The sequence below is a fragment of the Patagioenas fasciata genome, chromosome 6 (assembly GCF_037038585.1).
Source record: "Patagioenas fasciata isolate bPatFas1 chromosome 6, bPatFas1.hap1, whole genome shotgun sequence".
Taxonomy (NCBI): domain Eukaryota; kingdom Metazoa; phylum Chordata; class Aves; order Columbiformes; family Columbidae; genus Patagioenas; species Patagioenas fasciata.
This window is the reverse complement of record NC_092525.1, coordinates 22,436,647-22,461,028: the sequence shown is the minus strand read 5'-3', so window position 1 is coordinate 22,461,028 and position 24,382 is coordinate 22,436,647. Positions and strand designations below refer to the sequence as shown.

The 24,382-nt window shown below is 41.2% G+C and overlaps 1 protein-coding gene across 4 annotated transcripts in view; it reads left to right on the top strand.

Annotated features, from left to right (window-relative positions):
- The window catches only part of ZFYVE9 (zinc finger FYVE-type containing 9), a 59,621-nt gene that overhangs the window by 31,354 nt on the left and 3,885 nt on the right, over positions 1 to 24,382 (top strand). For all 4 annotated transcript variants that reach the window (XM_071810235.1, XM_065842791.2, XM_065842789.2 and 1 more), the window contains 11 exons: positions 395 to 494; positions 3,139 to 3,315; positions 3,648 to 3,817; positions 4,519 to 4,642; positions 6,362 to 6,484; positions 7,381 to 7,536; positions 15,734 to 15,958; positions 18,155 to 18,237; positions 18,968 to 19,072; positions 21,738 to 21,888; positions 23,334 to 23,414. In XM_071810235.1, the coding sequence (XP_071666336.1) occupies positions 395 to 494; positions 3,139 to 3,315; positions 3,648 to 3,817; positions 4,519 to 4,642; positions 6,362 to 6,484; positions 7,381 to 7,536; positions 15,734 to 15,958; positions 18,155 to 18,237; positions 18,968 to 19,072; positions 21,738 to 21,888; positions 23,334 to 23,414 (1,495 nt within the window). The remainder of the gene's footprint in view (positions 1 to 394; positions 495 to 3,138; positions 3,316 to 3,647; positions 3,818 to 4,518; positions 4,643 to 6,361; positions 6,485 to 7,380; positions 7,537 to 15,733; positions 15,959 to 18,154; positions 18,238 to 18,967; positions 19,073 to 21,737; positions 21,889 to 23,333; positions 23,415 to 24,382) is intronic.

Below are 24,382 nucleotides of genomic sequence, written 5' to 3'. Positions count from 1 at the left end.
CAGTCTCTCATATAAAGAAAACTTGTGCATTTAGACATAGTTGATTCTAGAAAGTACTCATGCTTTTTCTAAAACTGAATTTAATTCCCAAATGGTTAATTCTGTGAGGGATTGTGAAGTGGTAGGAATTTCTTAACCTATTGTCGTTTATGCCAAATGTATTTTTAAAACACGGTATCAGGACCATGTGCATTTATGTGTTCCATGTAATACCGCTTCATCAGGATTGGTCAGAAAGGCACCCTGGGCAGGTATTAATCACTGATGGGAAAATACTAAATAATTTACGTCCTCATTTTGTGTTTCTGAAGCTTTACAGATGTTCTCTTGTCTGAATTCATCAGTTCATCACACGTTTTTGAGCAACGCTGAAGTTTTTCCCCTTTGGTTGCAGGTGTTCTGTGCAGCGTGCTGTAGCCTGAAGTGCAAGTTGTTGTACATGGATCGGAAGGAAGCCAGAGTCTGCGTGATCTGCCATTCCGTGCTCATGAACGGTGAGTGGAGAGAATCTGAGATGCAGCACTTCGCTGGCTTTGTGTTGAGCTGCAGTCATGATATTTAAAACAAACAAAAAAAAATCAAAAATACTTCACTTGTGTGGGTAAGTATGCTAAAACAGCAAAGGCCCTTGAGAGGTCAGCGTTGAGTCCCTGTGGAGCGTGGGGAATTCCTAAACTAAATATGATTAACAGAATCTGTTCTGAAACAGAATTAACGTAACCAGTAAAAACTGGTAAGGTTGCAATGAGTTTGGAAGCTTTCATTTGTGAGTGCCATAAAAAGACCGCAGAAACTGTGATTTTTTTTTGGGGGGGTCGTTCTTCCTTTAAATTCAGGAGCCTGCTATCTGTCCTTTGATGCCTGAGTGGATAACCTCTTGCAGTTTTGTATGGGATGCCAAAGGGAAGAGTAATGCAGTTGTGCCTCTTTTAGATAATGCATTATAAGAAACTGTGAAAGTAGTATTCATCCACAAATTAATCCAGCTCTTCTTCCTTCTTAACTGCTTAGTGCTAGAGGAGGAGGTCTTGCCTAAAGACCTGTGCACAGATAGGTTTGGATTGAGTTTGGATTATTGCTTTGGACACATTCCTGGATGGTCTGTCAAACCCAAGATGGTGCTGTGACCACAAGCCTCATGTGAACGTGGAGATGTGAGAGAGGTCACAATAGTTACAAAGTTAACAGGGAAAACATGAAGTTGTATTACCTCTGCTTGGTGTAAGGAAGGGCTGTGTTTGGTTTTGACCAAAGGGCCATGGAATCTATTCGGTATTTTGTCCTTTGTAGTATTAACACTTTAGATATGTGGTATAAATATGGGCAAACACAGAGTATCCTTTCCAGTGTGTCTTGAGGCATCTGAAAATCTCCAGAGCTGGCAGTTACCTGTGGGTGATTGTGCTGCCCAACTGACTTATCTTCACGACACTGAGACAGCTGTTGCTGTCTTTACCATAGGCCAAATGTGTAAGGTGACAGGAAATTGTAGGTTGTAATATATAGAAAATAAAAATGAGTCCTGATGGTGATGTTGAAGTGGGGCTAAAGTGTTATATGTTGAGATGGAGAAATTAGCACATTTCAAGGTGTACAGGAACAAGGAATTACACACACAGCTGGTTCCTTTCGGTGGTGAGTGGGATTTGTTTTCATCTGGGTGAAGAATCTGAAAATATTTCACTTGAAACCAGAAGGGTTCTTGTAAAAAGGCATAATAAAATTGATCATAATACAATTATTTCCTTTTAAAAGCCTTTCTGTCCTGTTGCCAGGACGGATGCACATTAATGGCAGTGAACAGTGACACCACTGCCGGGTTTATGATGGGGAGAGTCCTGCCCGAGTACTTGGGTGCACTTGCCCTGGGCAACCTCTGTGTTTCTGTCCCTGCTGCAGCATTTGTGATGGGGCTTTTGATTACTGGTCAGTTAACCTGAAGCCTGGTTGTATCTGATCCATCCTGATCCTTGCAGTTTCTTTTATTTCCCCCCTCCCCCCACCACTTTACAGCAGGCTAAGCATTAATCTTTGCGCAGTCTTGGAACTGGGGTTGGAAATGGCACTTTAAAAGCAGTTATTTCATTTGGTTGCTCTGTATCTGGTTTGTGTTTTACTGGGCTGTGGGGGGAGGGTTCTATATTTTCTGGCGTTTTGCCGTGGCCGAACTATGTGTTTAATAAGTTTCCAATGCTATTTTTACTGTATTTTCAATTGGTAGATTGCTGAGTTGGCACTTACTTGATTTAGAGAAGGCTTTAAAAATGTTCTTTTACCAGACTATGACTTTTCTAATAAAGGAATCGTAGAGATGTAACTGTGCATTTTTAACACTCTCTTCTTTCAGGACCTATACTCTAAATAAATACAGAATTGCTCTTAAAAAATAGTTCAGTTTTATTAATCTTAAATGGAAATGGCAATAGCTTTTCCATTAGCAGGCATTTCACTCTATCGAATAGTTTTGCAGGTTGATGGGAGGAAGCTGGAGGGGTTTATATTCCGTTGTGTTCTGTTTGGGGTTTTGATGAAAAAAAAAGGCTATTCTTGACAAAGAAATCATATGTATTATTGTTTGAGCAAATTGATTAAGGCTCAAGTCATGTCTTCAGAATTAATAGCATAAGGGTTTTTTAATACTTAAGAACATAAGTTGTTGATCTGTAGTGATCTGCTCTGAATATAAAGACAGGCAAGGTGCTTTTTCTCATGTACAAAAGATAAATCTGCTCAAGTATCCTGTAGGCTATAAAGCTTTTGTAATAGAAATGTCCATCTGTCCATACAGTGTCATAAATATACATAAGAATTCAGTGTTTTCAGTTAAATATTTGAAAAGGAAACAAAATGAAGCATGAGAAACTAAGCATTGTTTACATCAAAGAGTATTGTTATAATTTTTAGGAAATATTTCTGCACGAACAGGTATTTTTACTGCACAGGACCAGTGCTATATCTTCTCCTGCTGTGGATTTTCTTGCTTAATTACTGTCTCCTGGGCTTTTAAATAAAGGAAGAGAGATGGTCTTTGGAAGGTGGCAGGTTCCATACCTGCTGTAACTGAGAATTAACGCAGTGATTTTGGACTGTTAAATACCTTCCTTTATGCTCATGTTTCTTGTTCTTTGTTTGCTTTAGCTCAAGCCTGGGAGAACTTGATGAGTGCCTCAAGCCAGAGCCCTAACCCTAACAATCCCGCTGAATACTGTTCTACTATCCCTCCTTTGCAGCAGGCTCAGGCCTCAGGCGCCCTGAGCTCTCCCCCTCCCACTGTCATGGTACCTGTGGGAGTTTTAAAGCATCCTGGAGCAGAAGGTAAGAATGCTTCTTTTTTCTTTCAATTTGCCTGTAGTAAGAATGTGGAAAGAGTATCTGCTCTTCATCTGTTCCAAATACTCTAGCTAATGCCAGTTGTGATACTCCTGCCCTCAGCAGGGACATCAGGTTTTTAAGGGCAAGTAAACTATTCTCAGTAGACGTGTTTATACATGATCCTGCCACAGGGAATGCAGTAGATGATGTCTTAAGTCCCTTCCAGTCCACATTTCTCTATTTATTCATTTTTTCAGTTTTGCTCTTCTGTACTCAAATTTTCCAGTCAGTGTTGCTGTGAGATCTTAAATCCTATTTTATTATGTTCTCGCTAGTGGCTCAGCCTAGAGAACAAAGGCGTGTTTGGTTTGCTGATGGGATATTACCCAATGGAGAAGTTGCTGATGCAGCAAAACTGACAGTGGCTGGGACAACTTCCACAGGAACCTTAGCGGTGTCACACGATCCATCAAAGCCCATGACCAACAACACTTTATCAGCAGAAGTAAGGAAGCGTTGTGCTATTCACCACTCAAAATACCGTGCTTGCTTTGGTCGTGAGTAGCGTATTAGCTTACTGATCTGGGAAATATGTTGAGGCTTGTCCTAGTATGTGATATAGCAAATGTCCTTATTTTTTTTAATGTTTGCAGAGTGCTGAAACAGCCATATGTTTTGGACTATTATGGGGCAGAGCACTAAGCAGTGTTTGAAGTCTGCATGTTTGGTGACTGCCAAGTGTTTGGCTGTACAGCCTGTGTGTGAAGGCTATTTGTGTAACGTGTGTTTTGTAAAAGCTGAGTCACAGTCAGTAAAGAGTTTGAAACAAGAGGAATGTCATAGCACAAAGCTTTGTTTGACACTTCTCATAAAATTATGTATGCAGGGAAGTGCAGGTATTATCTCTCAACGTTAAATCCACCATATACCCCATGTGAGTGGAACTGAGACTTTGCAAAAGGTTCAGGTGGGCATAGGTACCTTTAGATTTTGTAAAGAAATGGATATATGTCATGCTGGGGAAGGGAAGCGCAGCCTTTTTAGTAACAGTTCACACACAGGAGTTGTCACATAATCGTCTCCTGTTAAGCCCAAATGACTTGGTGTTTCTGGTTCTCCAGCAGACACAGACTCTAGTCAGACAGCTCTAACATTTTTATCATTATTACTTCCCTAATGCTGTCTTTTCTTGTTTGTTTCTTGTAGACTGATAATGCTTCTGTATTCTCGGGAAATATAACTCAGGTTGGCAGTCCTGTTGGCAGTGCAATGAATCTGATTCCTGAAGACGGTCTTCCTCCCATTCTCATCTCCACTGGAGTAAAAGGAGGTGAGAGGATAATTTGGCAGCTAGCTTTTATGCTTACTGGTTGCAATTAACCTAGTAGTTACTGTGTTTATTTTAAAAATAAGATGCTTGCAGTGTGCTGAGTATTTGAAGGAATTCACAATAAGTACTTGTGTCTGAATGTTGTTGACGCTCATTTGCACCATTGATCCTTAGTAGCATCCAGGAAGAGCCCCATCTTGCAGTGAAATTAATGTAAGGAGTAAAACACAAAGCAAAAAGAAAATTAACTTCAGTGCAGAAATATGTGCTAATTTCTTCACTAATCGGACTGTGGGGAATGTTTCACACAGAGATACATTTTAATTAGCCTTATGAATATTCATGCTTCCCTTCTCTGAAATTGTCTTGGAATATCCGCTGTGTCTGAGGCATCCCTCAGCACTGCGTTCAATGGCACTATTGCACATATTGGCCCATAGTGAAGTTTTTAGTAGTTGTGGTGTCCCCTCCCATAGTATCCAAATGGAAGAAGATTCAGAAAATTTAAAACTAATTTTTGAAATGTTAAAAAGATGTATGTATTTGTTTATCTGACAGTTGCTTTCCGCAGTCTGATTCATTGTATCCTTTAATACATTCCTGGGATTAAGTCATTTTTTTCATCTTTGATTTTTTTAATGCCTATTAAATATTTTGCTGATACAGTGCATTTCTAATGTTAAGCTGGAAGTAACCTTTTATTGCAGGATGGTGTCAAAACCAAAATGTGAGCAGCGTTTAATTTCAAAACAAATCTGTTCCATCCTGCGTTAGCTTTTCATGTGGGTGCCTGATTATTCAGTCTCCTCCGCAAAAAAGGAGTGAAACTACAGTATACTTTTCAGCTCTTACATAGATAACCTCACACAAATCGTATTTTGTTGATTTTGTTTCATATGCTCTCACATACTGGATTTTCTTTGCAGCATTTTACTTCTAATATTCTAATTCTATTTAAAAATATTTCAAAAATATTTTTCCCATTAGAAAGCAAAATTGCCTTTACTTCTAGATAATTTTAGCTGGCAAGGTAATACGTTTCTTTCAAAATCTGTTTTCATCAGTGTAACTATTTTTTGTTAAAGCTTAAGTGCAGAGTAGATTATCATCACATGGATGAAAAGTTTTAATTTGCTAGTCATCTGGGCAGTGGGACACTACAGACATCTTTGAATTTTCATGTTGGGACCCATTTACACTGGATTTAGACCTTCTGTGATTTATAAAAAATATTGGTTTATGTTGTGTTCTTCCGTTTGTTATCTTCCCAGTAGTTAATGCGCAGAAGGTGTAACTTACATGACACAAAGGGTAGACCATGTGTTGGTGTTTGTAGTCGAGGACTGATGATCTTGTGCTTTACTGTGATATAAATACCAATTGTTAACTTCTTGTCATTTGGGATTTCGGTTGACACCGTGACAGATTTCTCACTTTGACTTTCATTTTCTCCTCCAGTTGATACAAAAAAAAAAATTGATTTATAGAATAAGCTGCACTTTTCTAAAGGATGTACAGGGGTTATGCACATAAATGCTATTGAAGTTTGAAAATACCAGCCTAGGAAACAATCAATCAAACCAGCAATACTTAAATAAGCTTTTTTTAAAAAGGTCAAAACAGCAAAAAGCAGTAGAATTGGGGTTATCTGATTCTAATGCAGAGTACTGTAGCAGTAAGTTAAGGACTTCATTGTGTGTTTATTTCTTCCTTTCACAGACTATGCTGTAGAAGAGAGACCTTCTCAGATCTCTGTCATGCAGCAGCTGGAGGATGGTGGCCCTGACCCTCTTGTGTTTGTTTTAAATGCTAATTTGCTGTCCATGGTAAAAATAGTAAATTGTAAGTTTTTATTATTAAATAAGGCTTGGGGTATGAGAGAGGAAATGTTATAATATATTATAAATAGGAAGAGCAGCATTTTTATTTGGTAGGATAATCTCTGAAAATGTGCATGGATTGAAAACTTTGTACTTAGCCATATTAAGTTAAATTACAAAGGTTTTTTCTAGTACTTTAGACATCAATACAGATAATTTTCTGTAGAAAGTATAAACTAGACTGATAAGGCTGTTTATATAATTGTTTGTAAACCTGGCAGCATCTGGTTAGATAGCAGTGGTTTTTTAGGTATGTATGAAAATGTCATTAGTATGCATACGTATACATACTTATTAGACAAGAGATTTCATTTTAATAACTTAGTATTCTCAATAACTGAATTGTGAAGCTTAGGGCATTGGTCATCACTAACATGCACGGGAAGCAGGACAACACAGTGACGTCTCATGAAAACCCCTGACATCCAGCTATCCCTTTTAAGAGAGAGACACCAAAATTATTCTGTGATTCTTTATCACTGTCTGAAACTGATTTAGCTGCCAGGATCATGTTACACACAGCCAACAGCCTGGCCTTTTCCAGGTTCCTTCATTCCCATATAGAACCTGTTCTTCAATTTGGATACAGAAACTGTTGAAAGTCTGCTCTGTGGTGTTGATCCCAAGAGCTGTAATGCTCTGGTGCTTCCTTAGCTGTAAGCTGGGACTTACTGAGCTGCTTCTGCTCTGGGCGTGCTTGCTTGTGAGGTAACAGATTTAGAACCTGATTTGTCTGTGTGACAGATACCACAACATGCTGTAAAACTGATTCCTAAAAGAGCTATCCTGTACTGAAACTTAGGCATATTTTTATGAAATGCTGATCTCCCGTTCTGATCCGTGTTTTCCTTTCTGCAGATGTTAACAGAAAGTGCTGGTGTTTCACTACGAAAGGCATGCACGCGGTGGGGCAGTCTGAGATCGTCATTCTCTTGCAGTGTTTGCCTGATGAGAAATGTTTGCCTAAGGATATCTTTAACCATTTTGTGCAACTTTACCGGGATGCCTTAGCAGGTAGGAGTGCTCTCAGTTAAAAATGGTTTGAATAGATGGTCATACTGGGTCAGATACTCACGTGTTTTGTCATTGAGGAAATGGCTATTTTTGTATAAAAAGCATATAAAGGGAGAACAAGGGTCAAAGCTGATAGGGGGCTGAGTTGTTACTGGATACTGGTATCCGGTGTTATATTAATCTCACCAAATAAAAGTATTAATGAGGTGCTGGCAACCTGGGGAGCTTCTCCAGAGATCTTCCAACCTTCCTCTGGGTGCCAGCAGAACAAAGAAGTTTGGGCTGTAAAGGCCACACATAGGCTGCTGCAGCAATGGAGCGGGAGGACGCTGCCTGTGACAGCTTTGTGTTCAGCAGCCATTGCTGAATGTCTGCTCTGGCAGCTTCTGCTGGGCGCTGGGGTAACAAATGACATAAAAAGTACATATCTGAAATTAGTACTGTACTTTATTTAGCAGTGAGTGTAGTAGGATACTAAGCAGGGCTCATGGGTACAGTAATGACATTGCTTCTAATAGATTTTTTTCAGCTTGAAGTCAGGGTAGCTTTTTAAAAGACACAGAAAATTTTGAGAATCCTTGTGGATAGTACGTTAAATATCCTCAACTCGGGTAGTTCGGAAATTAGACTGCCAGAGTGTGTGTGTCTATTGCCACGTTATGGAGACACTATTTATATTATAAAATAATACAAATAGATATGTATATGTGTGCCTGGAATGAATTGTGGGGCGTTGCAGAAATTATCCCTGAATTTCAAATTTTAGTATCTCCATTGCATGACTGTTTTATCTGAGTAAATGGCCTTCCACTTTTAGCTATTGTTGGACCTTAGGATTAAAAAATTGTTGCGTAAGAAAAAAAATGCAAGTATTTGGTTCCACTGATAAGAAAACAAAGCTAGTTTTCCAGAGATTAAATTGGATCACATTAAGATTTTATACTGAAAATATGTTTACGAAGGGTTTTGTGTATTGTTTGCAATGCCTTTGCAGTGACTAAATCCAGCACTTCAAAATAATGAAAAATATCTTTGTTGCCTAAAATGTCTTGATACAACAAAGGTCATTATGATGTTATTCAGAGGGAGGTAGATACGAACAATTGTGTGTGTGTGTGTATTGCAGATATAAATCCAGCTTGCTGTGTTTATTGAAATGAAGTTTTTTATAATTACACTACAGAAATACATAATTTATAACTCCTACATAATGTATTTGGAATTCTATTTTAGTGCTCTAGTGGTAGTAATTTGATATCCTACAACTGTGCTGGTGCAGAGAGCTGCTTACTATTGTACCATTCTTAATTGGAAACCAAATTTCACTGTTTCAGAATTCCACTCTGTAATGTTCTTTTGGTAGGATTTGCTTTGTGTTGTATTTCAAACGTAGAAGTGATAGACACCTTGAGTTGCTATGTAATACCGAACCTCACCGAAGCTTTTGTAGAACGTAGCACCTTGATAAATTCCTGGAGGCTTTTGTAATGCACTCTCTCGGTATCCATCCTTTTTTCTTTCCAAGTAATGAGTGCTTGAGAGGGAGAAGTATATATATTAGCATATTTGCAGCTCTGGCTGTTTTGAACATTATTCAGCCAGAGAGCCGGGATATGGAGCTGTGGGGGTTTCGATTTGGTGGCTGGAGTCCATTGGAAGCGGTCAGCAATTCTCATGTGGTGTGGATGGAGCCACCCTGCCAAGGTTAATTTCTGAGGTACTGTGCCTCTCCTGGCAATTAGGTAATAGGCATCTAGAGTAAACCAGAATTCCCATTAGAGGTTAGAGACTGTTTAAAACCCTGCCTCATGGTTTCATTTTTCATTATATGATATATTGGTTTAAATTTATCTTGCCATCAGGAAACTGAAATAAATTCTGTGGACGTTTTTTTATTTATCTCCTTTGGTAAATATTTTCTTAAAAACAGTCATAAAATAAAAAGACACATATAGCATTTTTTATTGGCCTGGAAACAAGAATCATGTTTAGTATGTTGATTTTGTTTTGGAGTGATTTGGGGTTTCTCGTTGTTTTTGTGTTCAGCTGTATACAGCTTTCCTCTTTTGTTTATTTGATTAGACCCCATATCTATAGCGATTTCTTTTTGCATGAGTCATGCTTATTTACTAGCTCTTCTTGCTCGAGTTTGAACCCTGTGTGCAAGCCAAGAAGCACAACCTGGTGTGTACTCATGCCTCTTCCCAGATGTTTCTGCTTTCCTCAGAGGATGCTTCTTGAGGCCGAGTCCTGTCCCCATGCTGGGCATTGCTCTCAGCCGTTTGCAGAGCCTGGTGTTACCTCGTGCACATCTCAGACCTGCGGGGAGGAGCATTTGGTCTGTGCCTTCAGCACTTTGCAGCTTGTGCTCCAGGTTCATCTCCCATTTCAGCGTGCACAAGGTGTCAGCCTGGGGCAGCACCACCCTGAACCTTCTTCAGTTTTCTTACGGGATGTCCTTAACCTCAAACTATGGTCTGATTTTAGGACTTCACAATTGTAAAACAACGGAGAGATTTTGAAGGAAAAATGGCATTTTTCACTAGGGGTTGTATACACGTGAGTTACAATAGATTGTAAAGTTGTTAATTAAGTATTAATTGCTGTTCAGTTTCCATCACTTCATCTTTCCTCTGGCCCCTCTGTCATCAAGCTCCCTGCTGTGTTGCTTTTCGTGTTTTGAAATTGAAAGCTAATGATTTCTGTTGTGGTTGTGGTAGTTGTGCTGCTGTAGTAGTAATCCCGTGATTATCCATGTCTGTTGGCTATAAGCCTGGCAGAAGGTCTAGTGAATGGAAAACTGAGAACGTCTGTCCGTCTGAATGGGCACTTTGAAGCAGTTGGATATGTTAATATAGAGCTGCCAGATAGGCCCTAGTGCATCAACTCCTTCGTGGAATGCAATAAATACCACTGTTACTTTTGTAGTGAAAATGTGAATCTGGCAACTGCTTGACATGGCTTTGTCGTCGCCCTGGTTTGGGGGATATTTTGAGTGAGGGTGGATCTATCCCGGGCAGTTTTGTGTATTTTTTACCCAGTCTGGTTTTAATTAAATAAGGTGGCAGTTAATACAGAGTAGATCTATAAAGAAGCCCATGCAGATGTTCTGGACAGAGAATAGGTTATTTGAGTGAATAATACACCTCTGGAATTGTAATGTGGAAAGATGCGCACAAAAATCAAACATCATTTAAGGTGTGAGAGTGATTGCGTGGAAGACATGTCTGAGGAAGTTTTGGATGCTGGTAACTGCTACTCACAGCGACAGTAAGTGAAGCGTTATGTCCCTTGCCAATATGAGTAAGTTTTTTCCAAATAACTTGCTGATGTGTTTCCATAAAAAGATGCTGAGTATGGTCAGAACTTTGAATGCTCAGTTCATGTGTTTTTCTCAATGTTGGCAGCTGCTACAGATGTATTCTGCCATCACATTACATTCATGGTCTTCTCACTTCTGCGGTGTGGTAGTGACTGGGTTTGTGTTGCTTTTCTAAAAAGTACGTGCTTAACTTGCTCTTGAAGAAGATCCATCTGGCAAGATTGTTGCCAGGTGAATATGGCTTTGCTGGCATGGTGTTCGGTACTTGGAAGTTCTTGGTTATTACTGATGGTGGTGGGATGAGGACAGACGGATGCAGCTGACTTCCCCAGCCCACATACGTATGCCTTCACTCAGACTGCGATGCTGATACCAGTTTTTTGACATGGGATTCAACAGAAGATATGATAGAATCACAGAATACCAGGTTGGAAGGGAACTTGGGCTCAGCTGGTCAAACCTTTCTTGGCACAAGCACAGTCTAGTGCAGCCGGCCCAGCACCCTGTCCCACTCAATCTTAAAAGTGTCTGGTGTTGGGGAATCCACCACTTCCCCAAGGAGATTATTCCAAAGGCTGATTGTTCCCATAATGAAAAATTTCCGTGTCCAATTGGAATCTGCCCAGGAGTAACTTCTGCCCATATGAAGCACACATTAGGAATTTAACCTCTCTGTTTTTGGTAAAAGCACCTAAGTGGCTTTACCACATATTGAGAGCAATAAACAAATGCAGGAATCTTTCTTTTCTTTTCTTTGCCTTTCCTGGTATAAACTATTTTATTTGAGTCCAGAGCATATTGCCAAGCTGATATGGAAAGTACATTGTTCATCAGAGGGAGATACCTAAGTGAAGAATTCAAACCAGCATGGATTGTGACTGAAGAGAAAGTCACATGAGTGGATAGAAGAATGTCTTGCTAAAGGACTTTATAGAGCTGCTTAGGATTTAAAGTCAAGGGTAACTAAGCGTAATTGACAGGAGAATAAGTACTGACCTCCTGCAGAGCTGCTTTAGATGCATCATGCGCACTTAAGGCACTTCCTAAAGAATATCAGTCACCTGATGTCAGGTGCTGGAACTTAATATAAGGAAAGGCACCTTTCTGTTCACTCTGACATTACCTCTTTAGAAAGGAAGTTGTGATATTTTGTAAATTAAATCGCATGCTCTTGAGAAAGATGGCTTTTTTTTTTTTTGAAGGCCTTTCTGACAGCTACACTTTCTCCATAAGCCTCTGAAACACAGTTCTGTGCTTAAAATGTGTAACAGTGCAGTGGGTTGAGACTGACCATGTTAAGTTGGTAATAGCAACTTATCCGTGGGGCCTTGACTTGGAACCACTTTCAAAGACATGGCAGAAAATGCTGACAGCCCCTGGTCTGCGCAGGAGTATTTGTGGGGCAAGCCCAAAGAGGCTTTTCAACTTGGGTTTGCTGGTTGAAAAGGGCACTAGAGAGGTGGGTATGAAAACACTTGTTTCTTCCCATGCTCTCCACATAGCAGGCTCTTGCTTGCTCTTCTAAATAATGAATTGCAGCACAACTACCTAATCCAAATAGTTTCTCCTCTTAATAGTGGTAACCTACTGGAGCTGGCACTGTGCGAGCTGCTTGTGTCAAAAGAAGTAATTTATAGTGCTGTGGTTTATGGTAGCAAAGTGCTGAACAGCTGAGTTGCAGATTCCATTCTGAGGGTTTGTTGGTTTTTTTTTTCATGTTTCTGTTGGCTGAAAAAATTCTTGTTAAGGCATCCCAAGCACGTGAGCCTTGAAGCTCCATCTCCTGAAAGGGAAAACATAAGTAGTCGTCCCTTTCTGCTGCAGCACTTGGCATCAGTCACAAGTGGAAATGTCTGATTGCTTTGTCATGCCGGTGGGCAGCACTGCACGGCTCAGAACGACGCGGTGTCGTACAGCGTCGCTTTGCCTGGCCTCTTGCACACAGAAAAGGGTGCAGAATTCAGTTTAGCAGTTCCTATGCTTCATACATTTGAAGGTTAGAAAAGATTATTATGGTCATGCCGTTGGCACTGAGAACCTCACCAAGTAATTTTACTATCAGGCCTGTGGCTTCTATTTGGGTAAGAACAGATGGGAAGGGAAAAAGGAAATATAAACGAAGAAGAGGAGATTAGTGAGGGTAGGTGGGAACTGCAAAAGCAAAGGAGTTGAGATAGCAAGGTGCCAGCAGCTATTTTAGATAAGAGAAAATCTTTCTCTTGAACACCGACTGATACATTGGTTCGTGGTCAGTAGCAAGATGCTTAGGTTAGTGCATTAGTAGTGTGTTCACTGGGCAAGCAGTGGTGTCACAGCACATGCTGACATGGAAATGCATTTGCACATGGGTAGAATGGATGATTTGCAGCAGCTGACAGCATTAGATGTGGCTCTAGTAATCATGTTAGTCCTTCAGTCTGACGAGTACCTACTTTTCATCAAGTATGCTCAGCTGAGCATTACAGAAATTGTAGCCGCTATAAGGGCTCTGGAATTTCATCTGGGTTGTTGGTGTCAGCTCTGGCTTGTGTTTATCTGTAAAATTACAAATCAGCTTCACAGGATGGTGACAAATGGTGAATGAGCTGCACCCTGCTGTGGGGTGCCTGGGCTGCCGAATCCCGTCACCTTCTAACTCAGAACTTGAGAACTTGGTTTTGCACAGCACCTTATGGGTGCAGACAAATAAATATTCCCCTAAGGTACCCACCAATTTTAATAGCAAGGAAACCCCTGAATTTATTTGTTAGTCAGAGTATAAAAGGACCCTTTTGTTTACAGTCCTGCTAGTAGCTGTATTTACAGTTGGAGGTCCCACGGTAATGTGAAGGAAGCAATCACAGAGTCACAGACTGGTTGGGGTTGGAAGGGACCTCTGGAGATCACCCAGTCCAGCCCACCTGCTAAAGCAGGTTCACCAGAGCAGATCACACAGGATCGTGTCCAGGTGGGTTTGAATGTCTCCAGAGAAGGAGACTCTACAACCTCTCTGGCAGCCTGTTCAAGACTCTGGCACCTCAAAGTAAAGAAGTTTCTCCTCATATTCAGATGGAACCTCCTGTGCTTCAGTCTGTGCCCATTGCCCCCCATCCTGTCATTGGGCACCACTGAAAGGAGTCTGGTCCCATCCCCTTGACACCCACCCTTGAGATATTTATAAACATTGGTGAGAGCCTCTCTCAGTCTGCTCTAAGGTGATTGTGCCAGGGTGGCCAGGAGGGAAGCAGAGGAGCACGGTCACATCTCCAGAGTGAGGGCAGGAGAAGCTGTATTATTCTTATGCCAGTGCTGGCTTGATGGGGAGTTGCTGTCACTTGGGACTTTCACAGGGGTTCAGTGTAAAGAACAGACTTGAGAGGGCTCATTGGTTTTCCTTTCCTTTGCTGGCCAAAACTGTACCTACTGTATGTATTTGCCTTGCATTTTTAAATGCTTGCGTATGATTTTTTAGGCTGTTTTGCAGCATAAAAATAGAGAAAGCTTAGCTTGACATCCTCAGTAATGCAAGTATGATCTTCAAAGCTGCACTTCTGTGACTTGTGTGAAAGGGAGAAACCCTCCAGTTACTGTCCAGCTGATGTGCGGGCTGGAGACATACACATCACTGCCTTGAGTTCAGATACAAACACGCCATTATGAGGTGGTGGAGAAAGGGCAGAAGCTCCTACTTAGTCTCTGCGGGTGGGGAAGCCTGGGGTTGCTGCAGGAGGCCAGCAGTGAGTGCCTCAGACCCATGAGGTTCCTCAGGACTGCTGTGATCAAACTCACCGTGTGCTCTGAAGTGACTTGTGTTTTTCTTTGGAAGTAAATCAACGCTGTTAATATTCACATCTCCCTATGGAGAATTGGGATCAGTTGTTCTGTACGTTATTTGCATGCTGTTGTCATTTGATAGAAGGAATCATACCATGGTTCTTTGCTTCGGTGTTAAATGCTGTGTTGGATGCTATAATAATCTAATCAACATTCAGATTCATTCAGCCATTCCAGTGTAAATGTTTTTTTGAAATTAAGAACATCAAAGAGTAAAAATGTGAGCAAAAATTAGTGATGTTTCTCCCTCGTGTCTCTCTCAGTTGCATCTTATGTTAAGTATACTAATTAAATAAACACTCTTTTGTGTAATTCTTAAAACGACCCAGATCTTCAATATGTGCCTGAGCAGGCACCCCAGTGGTTTGCCTAAAAGGAAGGACAACCGGTGGGTGTTAATCCTCTGACCAGTTGCACATCTCTCCCTTAACCACAGCTGGGTCTAAAAGTTTAGTTCAGTCAACAGCAGCTTCTGCACTGGAAACCCCTGGAATATCTGCAGATGCTGAAAACAGGGTTTCTTTGGGTGCTTTTGTAGTGCTGGGCAGGGGCTGCAGGTACCAGTTCCTCAGCAGCAATACTGGCCTGAGCTATCCTTCTTCCCTGGCTGTCGTGGCCTGCATCCTCCCCTCCGTCACGCTGCCTCTGCCGCTGGAAACAGGCACATCTCTGTGAAACCGGCAGAAATGGGGAAGGCAAGTGCCTGTGGTTGTACGTGTTGTCCTGGGACGCTTGCAGGCACAGTGCAGGTGCAGAAATGGAGGGCTGTGTGTGTGACTTCCTACCCGTGATGGTCACTAAGTACATGTATCACCAAAGGTGCATCAGCTGGAGATACCATGGCTTTGGTGGCTCTAGTCTATAATACATTATTCCATACGCAGGGAGGTAACCTTAGCTCCCGTGTGCAGCAGATCATTGTTTCTTGTGTGATTAATAGACATTAGTGCTTCAGGAAGCAAAGTGAGTTTAAGTGATTGGTTTTTGTCTCTTCTGAAAAACTCTTTAAATTCTTGATGTAGCTCTCAATCTAGTGAAGTAATGAGCTTTTCTTGTTCATAGGTAACGTTGTTGGCAACCTGGGACACTCCTTTTTCAGCCAGAGCTTCCTCGGAAGCAAAGAACACGGAGGGTTCTTGTACGTTGCAGCTACGTATCAGTCCCTGCAAGACCTGGTGCTCCCAACCCCACCGTACCTGTTTGGCATCCTCATTCAGAAATGGGAGACTCCCTGGGCTAAAGTGTTCCCCATTCGGCTGATGTTGAGGCTTGGAGCTGAATACAGACGTAAGTAATGTGCATTCTTTTAGCTGCAGTTATTTCTGCAGGAGAATACATTCCGGTTTAGAGCGCGCACACCCAGCCCTAAATTGTCACCTGTCAAAGCCTCACAAGCTTAAGCAGGCAAGTGAAATTTATGTTTTACACCCACATTGCATCCAATTAAACAGCAGGGCCATACTGAGGTTGTGATATGACCTACAGCCTTTTTTCACAGCCGTACTGGTTGATCAGGGGGATTTTTGTGGAGACAGATCAGGTTCTGAGCAACTGTTTGCAGCTCACTTAAGGACCTGAAATAGAATTAGGTGCACAAGAAGTCATTTAGCTGGTGTTGTTAGGACAAAGGAGAGCCTTTGAGATGAGTTCTTTCCATGTTGAAATGAATGAGCCTTCGCTTTTAGGTTTTGAAAACCATGCTCATTTTCCGGAGAGTAACAATATGTGTGCAGGGGTAACTGACCTCGCAATTTGTTGCAAAAATTCTGTTGCAACTAGTAACACATGGGCTGCAGAGAGTGTTTCAGCTGAACAAAATCTTAGCAGTTGGCATGAAATTAGGATAAAATCTTTTTCAAAAGACATTTGTTATTGCTGGAGCAAAGAGATTATCAGAAGTCTGACCACTGTCAGGGGCCAAAAATTTCATTCCTTGATCATCCTCTGTTTTAATTGGCGTATCTTTTAAATCTGAATTATGATGAAAATGGTATGTTAATTTTTTTCAAAACTTTTTAACAAAATAGGTTTTAGAATATGCTTTGTAAGGATTTTTAAATTTAATTTGTGATGTCTGGGGGATGTTGAGAATTTTTCAAAAAATACGTATGTTACTGGAAAGGAAAAAGAAAATCTTTAAAAATTTGCTTTCTGAGGATGATGACTGTAGGTTAAACTTGTCTGAAGAGACATTAGTGTTAAAGGTGTGTAAGTTTTTGAGTGTATCTATGAGGTTTTTAAGTAGTTTTTCCTGTCAACATTTAGAAAAACAAAGATGCTCATATTTTGGATGTGGCATCTGTTTTTGAGCACATAAACAAATGTTTTGATGTTCACAGAAATACCTGTTTTGAATATGCTGGGAAGCTGGGGTTTGGATCACTTCTTTAGCTGGGGTTTGGATTCAGGCATATTCACTAGTGCTGTGACAGCCGTCACTGCAGATCACTGCCTCGGTCCCCCCTCAGAAGGGGTTGCGTTTGTGTCCCAGGTTTCCTCCAATACATGCGCTGGGTTTGGTGGAATTGTCAGACACTGCACACGAGTTGGTCACGTCAGCTGCATGGTGTGTGTGCAGGACCCGTGATGCTTCCCAGATCAGCATGGAGAAGCTGGAGCTCATTTCTGTCAGGAAATCCTGATGATGTTATTTCCAACCTGCTGAGAATTTTGTAGCCCCTTCTGTCTACCCTGGGAACCGTGAATATGTGCAGCATTTTGGGAAATCAGGCTCGGTGGTTGCCTGAGGATAGTTTAGGCACCTTCCTTCAAACATTCATTTAGAAACCCTTGGCATCACGTCTTCCTGCATGAGTCATGTTTCAAGCACTGTTATGGCTTCTGCTGCAACATAATGTAGTGTAGCCAGATCCATACACTGCACTTTGAATCGCGTCATAGATATTTTACAAGTACGCCTAAGCCAAGGAACGCAGGTGTATTGCATTGCTGACATACCATAAATGTAGTTTTAATCGGTTTGACATACTCTTGTAGGCAATTTGCCATGTTTTTATGAAATTCTGAAAACAGAAAATGAAATAATCTCAGTATTATCACTTGAATATCACCACATCAGCCACAGACACTTATGATGCTGTAGTGGAGAGCAGCAGGATGGTCATAAAAAAGGGAGAAGCCATTTCCAAGCAGCAGCCTGAGAAAAGCCTTTCGAAAGGTCATCTTGGCCATCAGTGTCCAGATTGCTAGTTTCAGTCTTGCAGTGTGGCACTTGCAGGCATTCCATGTAGTGCTGCTTGTTCCTGGCAGGGTGGGCAAGGAGCCGTGACATGTGTAAGGTGTGTTGTAACGTTAAACCCTTCTTCCCTTTCTGCTTTTTAAACTCTGGTTGTCCTTCCAATCTCTGCTTTTGCTGCTGCTCACCATATTCAGCTGAGGAGATTGTAATGGAGTCTGGTTTTGCAGAATCTCAGTATATAAATTTGAATCTGATCTTTTCTGGTTTATTTTCTTTTATTCTAGTTTATCCATGCCCACTTTTTAGCGTCAGATTCCGTAAGCCTTTGTTTGGAGAGACTGGACACACAATCATGAACCTTCTTGCAGTAAGTGCTGACACCGATTTTGCGCATTCCACCGGTGTGAATGGGTCAGTGTGGGGAGAACCGTAATCCTCTTACATGTAGTAGCTGGCACGTGGAGATGACGGGAGGAAATAGTGGGCATTTGGGTGAATTTACCTGCTGCGACTGGTATTGGATGTTGGCTTTCAACAACGAGGTGAATCGTAAAAAGGTGCCCAAATCCACATCCCAAACCTGGCCACCTGAGAACATTTGGATGTGGAAACAAGTGCAGTAATTGCTCCCATTCCTTCCTCAGAAGGCCAGTGTGCAGTCCCAGCTCTCTGCTTCTACAGAGCTTCCACTGAAGCAAAGTTATTAGCTCTGCCTACTTTGTTAATATTTTCAATATAGAAAATTCTCTTTGATGCATGACCTAATTTTGCTGCTGGAAAAACTAATAACTCCATCCAGTAGTGTAACAGTACACAGAGAGCAAATTTTTGTACATACAGTGATGGCATTCAAGGCTGCAGAACATTAATTTTGATGTAAGAAAATCAGTGAAATGGCTAACAGTCACGATGATGTTTTTTCATTTGTGTACTTGGATTATGTAGGTTAAAAGCCATGATGTCTCCCTCCCTGCCTTTCAGTCAGCGATTACAATTATTTTAATGGTCTAATGAGTAGTCGCTAGGATAGTTATGAAGCCTACGGTGGTAATTATTATCATCATGCCTAACTTTTAAAAACTTACTTTAATTACCAGGACTTCAGAAATTACCAGTACACGCTGCCTGTGGTCCAAGGTTTAGTGGTTGACATGGAAGTCAGAAAAACCAGCATCAAAATTCCTAGCAACAGATACAATGAGGTAATGCCTATAAGAAATAAGTTTGTGTACAGTTTCTTTGTGGTTGGAGGACCTGGGATCTAAAGGAATTTTATTTTACTTACTACTGGTAGGGAAAACTGCATCTAAAGCAAATGATAAATGCACGATGCACACGTTTTGAGAGCGAGTGAGGGTGGCTCCACAGGAAGAAAACAATTCCATTTAGTATTAATTAAACTCTTAAACTCTTCTTCTTCCTGTTTTTAAACTGTTTACATGAAGTGTAATTGTAAATAACAGAAAACACTGGTTTGATCTGAGCAAATAAGCTGACAAACTTTACAGTTGAGGTAAATCAGGGGGAAAGGTGTATTAGCTCTTCTCACCTATTTTCTGTGTGTGTACTTGCAGCATTTATTAGCATTTGTTGGATTGCTGTTTATTTTATGTAAAATGTCTTTCAGCATCTCATTTTTAAACTTGATTTCTGGTGTGAGAAAATCAATCAGTGTCTTTAGGATTTAGTTGAGCAAGCTTAGTGACAAGATATTTGAACAATAACAAAAGAGAGCAATGGAGAAGGTGATTGGTTTTGTGAGAGAAGGGGGTAACTTGGTATTTTGAAACCAATCAGCATTTGCGGTGAGAGCAAAGCCACTGGGCAAAATGGTATTTGTAGAAGTTATTGTTATACCAGAGCAGAATACAGCTTGAGAGAATTTCCCTGCAAAAAGCATTTGAGTAAAATAACAGTGAGAATAAAGAAATAAATTTAAAAAAAAAAAAAAAGAAAAAAACATTCTTAGGTGAAGTTTTAAAAAGATGAAACTGGTGAAAAAATAAAGGGTCTGTTAAAAGGTGAATTAATTCTTGATGCAGCTGTGAGAAAATGGAAAAAGTCAGTAAAGTTTGAATGAATTAAGTAGAAATTGGCACCCAAGATGCAGTTCAGTGTTCGCTGTGCCTGGCGTTGGCTTCAGTTCTGTATCTGAACCAGACATTGCACTCAGCTGGACTCAAGAAATTCCGCTGTTTTGCACTAGCAAAATCTCTGCATTGTGTTCAGGTTCTCTTTCTCAGTGAGAAGCAGAGATTCAGTTTTTTAAATGGAGAAAGTATTATTTATTCAATATTATTGCTTGCAATCCAGTTGAAAGATTGAATTACTTGAGATTTTTCATCTGAGTATAGTTTGAATTAAGATGAATTAAACCACAAGACCTTTACTTTTTTCTCATGTGAAACAGTATTTAATTAGTAGAGAGTGTCACTCCAACTATATAGAAATTGAAAACCTTGTTTTAAATCTCATGGATGGACTAAATGTGGAGAATCCTGATTGCAATTAACAAATTAAATATTAATACATAGTTTTACTATTAAATATTTTTATCTTCAAAATTATTTTAATTTTCTACAGCTTAGTGAGACTTAGTTGCCTATTTATTCCTTCAGCAAAGGTGACTGTCATTGTTTAACCAGTGCCCGTGTTAGGAAGTCCAGGTGCTGTGTCCAATTGTTTCTTGTTGTGCTCAGGCAGGTCCTGTGCTCCGTGTTTCTGGAGCATGACATGATCAGCTAGATACTGAAATACACTGTGGTCTGATGCAAATCCTTAATTAAGTTTCCTCCACAAACATTACACCTGTGCACATTTGTCAATAGTGAGCATCAGCTGATGTTCCTGACACTATAATTAAGGTTTTGTGTTAGAGAGAGACAAATGTGTTGTGTGCAGTGCGGATGTTTGTCAGCTGCAGGGAGCAGAGGATGGGACTGTGAGTGCTGTTCAGAGATGGCAAATAATTCAGGATTTCCCTTCTCTTCAAGGTTTTCAATGGGGGGGGGCTGTAATATAATTTGCCTTTTCTTATTTTAAGCAAAACTTTTTGGTTTTGAAACAAATTCCAGAGATGATGCCCTCCGTTTTCCTTTTGTATCAAAACTCCTATAGTCTGAGCCTCCATGAAGAGTAAGAGATGAGGAGAGCAGATAGATAATTTACAGGAATATTCTGTTGAGGCATGTAACTAGGTGTATGTTTGATGCTAATCAGCAAAACTGAAGGGCAGATACCTCACAAACATTTTTGGATGCTTTTTGGAGGCCTCCTCTGCAGAGAATTAAAATCATTTCTGGATGCCTATGATTCAGATCTTTTTTAGAAGTATTCAAAGGGGGAACATGGATCCCAGTTTCAGCAGTTCATGTGGGTGACACACACAGACACTAAAGCTTTGGTGTCTGGTCATGGCAGAGCCAGGATTAAGTGGCAAAACCAGGCTTAAATGCCACAAGTCTGAGTGCCAGTCTAGCACTGAACTGTGGCGGCAACATTCTGTTATAAGCAACTGCAGTTGTGTAAACAAGCCAGATGTTACCTCCCAATGGTTTTATGATTTTTTCCTGTTAATGTATTTTTCTAAACAGCTGTTGGTAATAGCTTTTGCAACCTATGCAGCTTAGCTACCCCATATTCTGTTTATCTTAATTACATAAAAGGTGGCACTTTAAAGCATCTAGATGATGTAAGACCTGAACCCTCTTTTCCAAAGTAGCTTATGGTTCTGGGTGCTAAAATCTGACCTGAGAACATGAGCGCCACTGAGAAGCTTGCTCTGTCCGATTAAACTCTTCCAAGAATCACCTATTTATGGTCGTGCTTGACAAACAGCGTGGAAACGGGAACCCTCTTTGTTTGCAGATGATGAAAGCCATGAACAAATCCAATGAGCACGTCCTCGCAGGGGGAGCATGCTTCAACGAGAAGGCCGACTCGCATCTGGTGTGCGTGCAGAACGACGATGGGAATTACCAGACGCAGGCCATCAGCATCCACAACCAGCCCAGGAAGGGTGAGCGGGCACCGCGCCGGGGCTGTTCTCTCCTGTGCTCTGTGTTGCTACTTTGCTGTTTGTGCGACTTGTTCTGGCACTTGGCTTGTGAACCGGTCAGAAGTGGGTTTGTCTGTGTTTCACTGCATTTCTCCTACACATTCAGAGAAAATAACCCTGAACGGGCAGCTTTGTGAGACAGACACGCAACACAAGGAATAGTAACACATTGCTCTATCTGCCCTTCACCCCCTCGGTGTTTTATTCCCCTTGCAGAATCCACAATCTCGGCTGTCAGGGGACACACTGTACAGTTTATGTCCTGTGTGCAAGCCACGTCACACTCCTCTAGGTCAGTGGTCCTCTTCTGAGTTTGTTTAACAGGTGTTCTAGCAATTTCGTAGCTCAAGCAGAAATAAAATAAAGCACATCAGAGCTTGCTCGCTTGTAAATATGGTCACACTGCTTGCACAGTGCAGCTGAGGACTTGGGGTGCTCCAGAGGTCACGGTGCCGGAACTGGCTTAGACAACATCTGTACGTGAATAATGAGAACGGTGTCTGGCGTTATTGGAGACCACAGGTGAGGCTGTGGGTGCCTGTGCTTGACCTATACTCGGTGAAAGGAGGAAGATTAGGTTTAATAGGAAAGGTAAATAGGAATAATCAAAACCAGCAGCATTTTGATAATTCATCTTCAAGAAACTACTCGTGTTCGCCTCAATTAGACCATGTCATTTCCAGGCTCTGTTTTTGTTGGAGAAGGCTGAAAGGCTGCAGCAGCAGTGCACTGAGAATTTAAATATTGTGGGTTTGTGGCAAATTTCTGGCAAAGACATTTCTATTGTCTCCAAATGAGAGCAAGCATGACAAAGGCCAACTTTTGTGGTCTGCAAGTATCCCCAGTCACTACAGTCACTGTAACTGGCATGCGATGTTTGTTCAGGACTGATGGTCTTATCTGACTTCTGTTCATTTTATATATGGGACAACAAGGATTTCTAGCAGGAATTGCATGATGCTTAGTGGTCATTTAAGAGAATTTTAATTGAAATCAGGTGGCTTTGACCTGTGGCCTTGCCAGGGGGTTGCTGTTACAGTGTGATCCATAAACAGCTCACTCACAATCTTTGCCAGCTGTGCATGAGCATTTAGAAGTTAATTAGGTACTTGGTTACACTAAATTAGTAGTCCTGAAATTCAAGGTGTGTATGGGGAGAGTGATGAAATATGAGCATTTATCGAGGCTGACAAAAATTGTTGACCAGTTTAGAAAATAAATGGGTGATGTGCCCTTTCCATATCCAAGCTTGTGATGTGCATTAGAGTCACCATAATTCTAAGCAGCATTTGTCTTGATTTAGATTAATCACCTCTCTGGATGATAGAGCTGCGATACCTGATCACTGTGTAAAGTGTTGTTTTGATGAAAACCTCACTAAATCACGCCTGTTGTTGTTGTTGCAGTGACTGGTGCCAGCTTCTTTGTGTTCAGTGGAGCTTTAAAATCCTCTTCAGGCTACCTTGCCAAATCCAGTATAGTAGAAGGTAAGAACTGACCTGCTTGCTTAAAACATGCCGCATCCCTTTTACCATGGCCCAGCTCTGTAGTTACCAGGGCTCTGCTGTTACGCCTTGGGCATTTCAATCATGCTGCCGCTTCAGCTTTACCCTACTTTTTAGCCAAAAAAAAGACCCCGTTTCCTTTAATGAGGAGGAACTTGTCCAGATGCTGTAGAATAGGGACACAAGAAAATGAGGATAAGATATGAAATATCTGGCTTGCGAGCCTGTGATTGCTTTAGTGGTTTGGGTTGAATGAGGAAATTGTGACCCTAAGAAATGTGGAATATGTAATCCATGGACCAGGAGGAGGAAGCCCTGCTACACTTATACTCAGTTCCCAAACAGCTCTTGAGTTATGCAAGATTACAACTGTGCATTGTTGACATGCTCGTATGTGGGCTGATGAGAACATGACAAGTTGGAACTGTCGAGCTGGTGCATCTCTGATTTGGTTTGTTCTTCCATTACCAGTTGTCATGTCACAGAAATAAACAACGACTGTGTACACTGGATTAAAGCTGTTCTCGCTTAGTTAGCTGAGCTGCAGAGCTTTGTAGTCTAACCTTGCTGTGGATATGACAGTGCAGACAGTCGTATTTCAGGTGTGCTCCTTAGTTTGTGAGTGAGGTGCACAAGAAGCCCAGATGTGTAGCCCCTCAGCACAGCTCCACTGACAAGCAGCAGCTCCTGAAGCTCCAAGAGCTTGGAGCTGCATGAACGTGGAGCCTGTGGGGAGGGGTCACCCAGGGCTGAGGAGCAGCTGTCTCGCTTTAAGTCAGGATATGTGGGCCATTTATACCATTTTCCATGTCTAAATTGCTAGTTTAGTGCAAGAGAGAAGTGCGGGTAGATTCAGGCAAGGAGTCTGTATGTTGGGGAAGTGTATCATTCCCAGGTTATTTCCACAGTAAATTAGACTGATCTCAATCCAAATTCTGTATCTTTTGCCA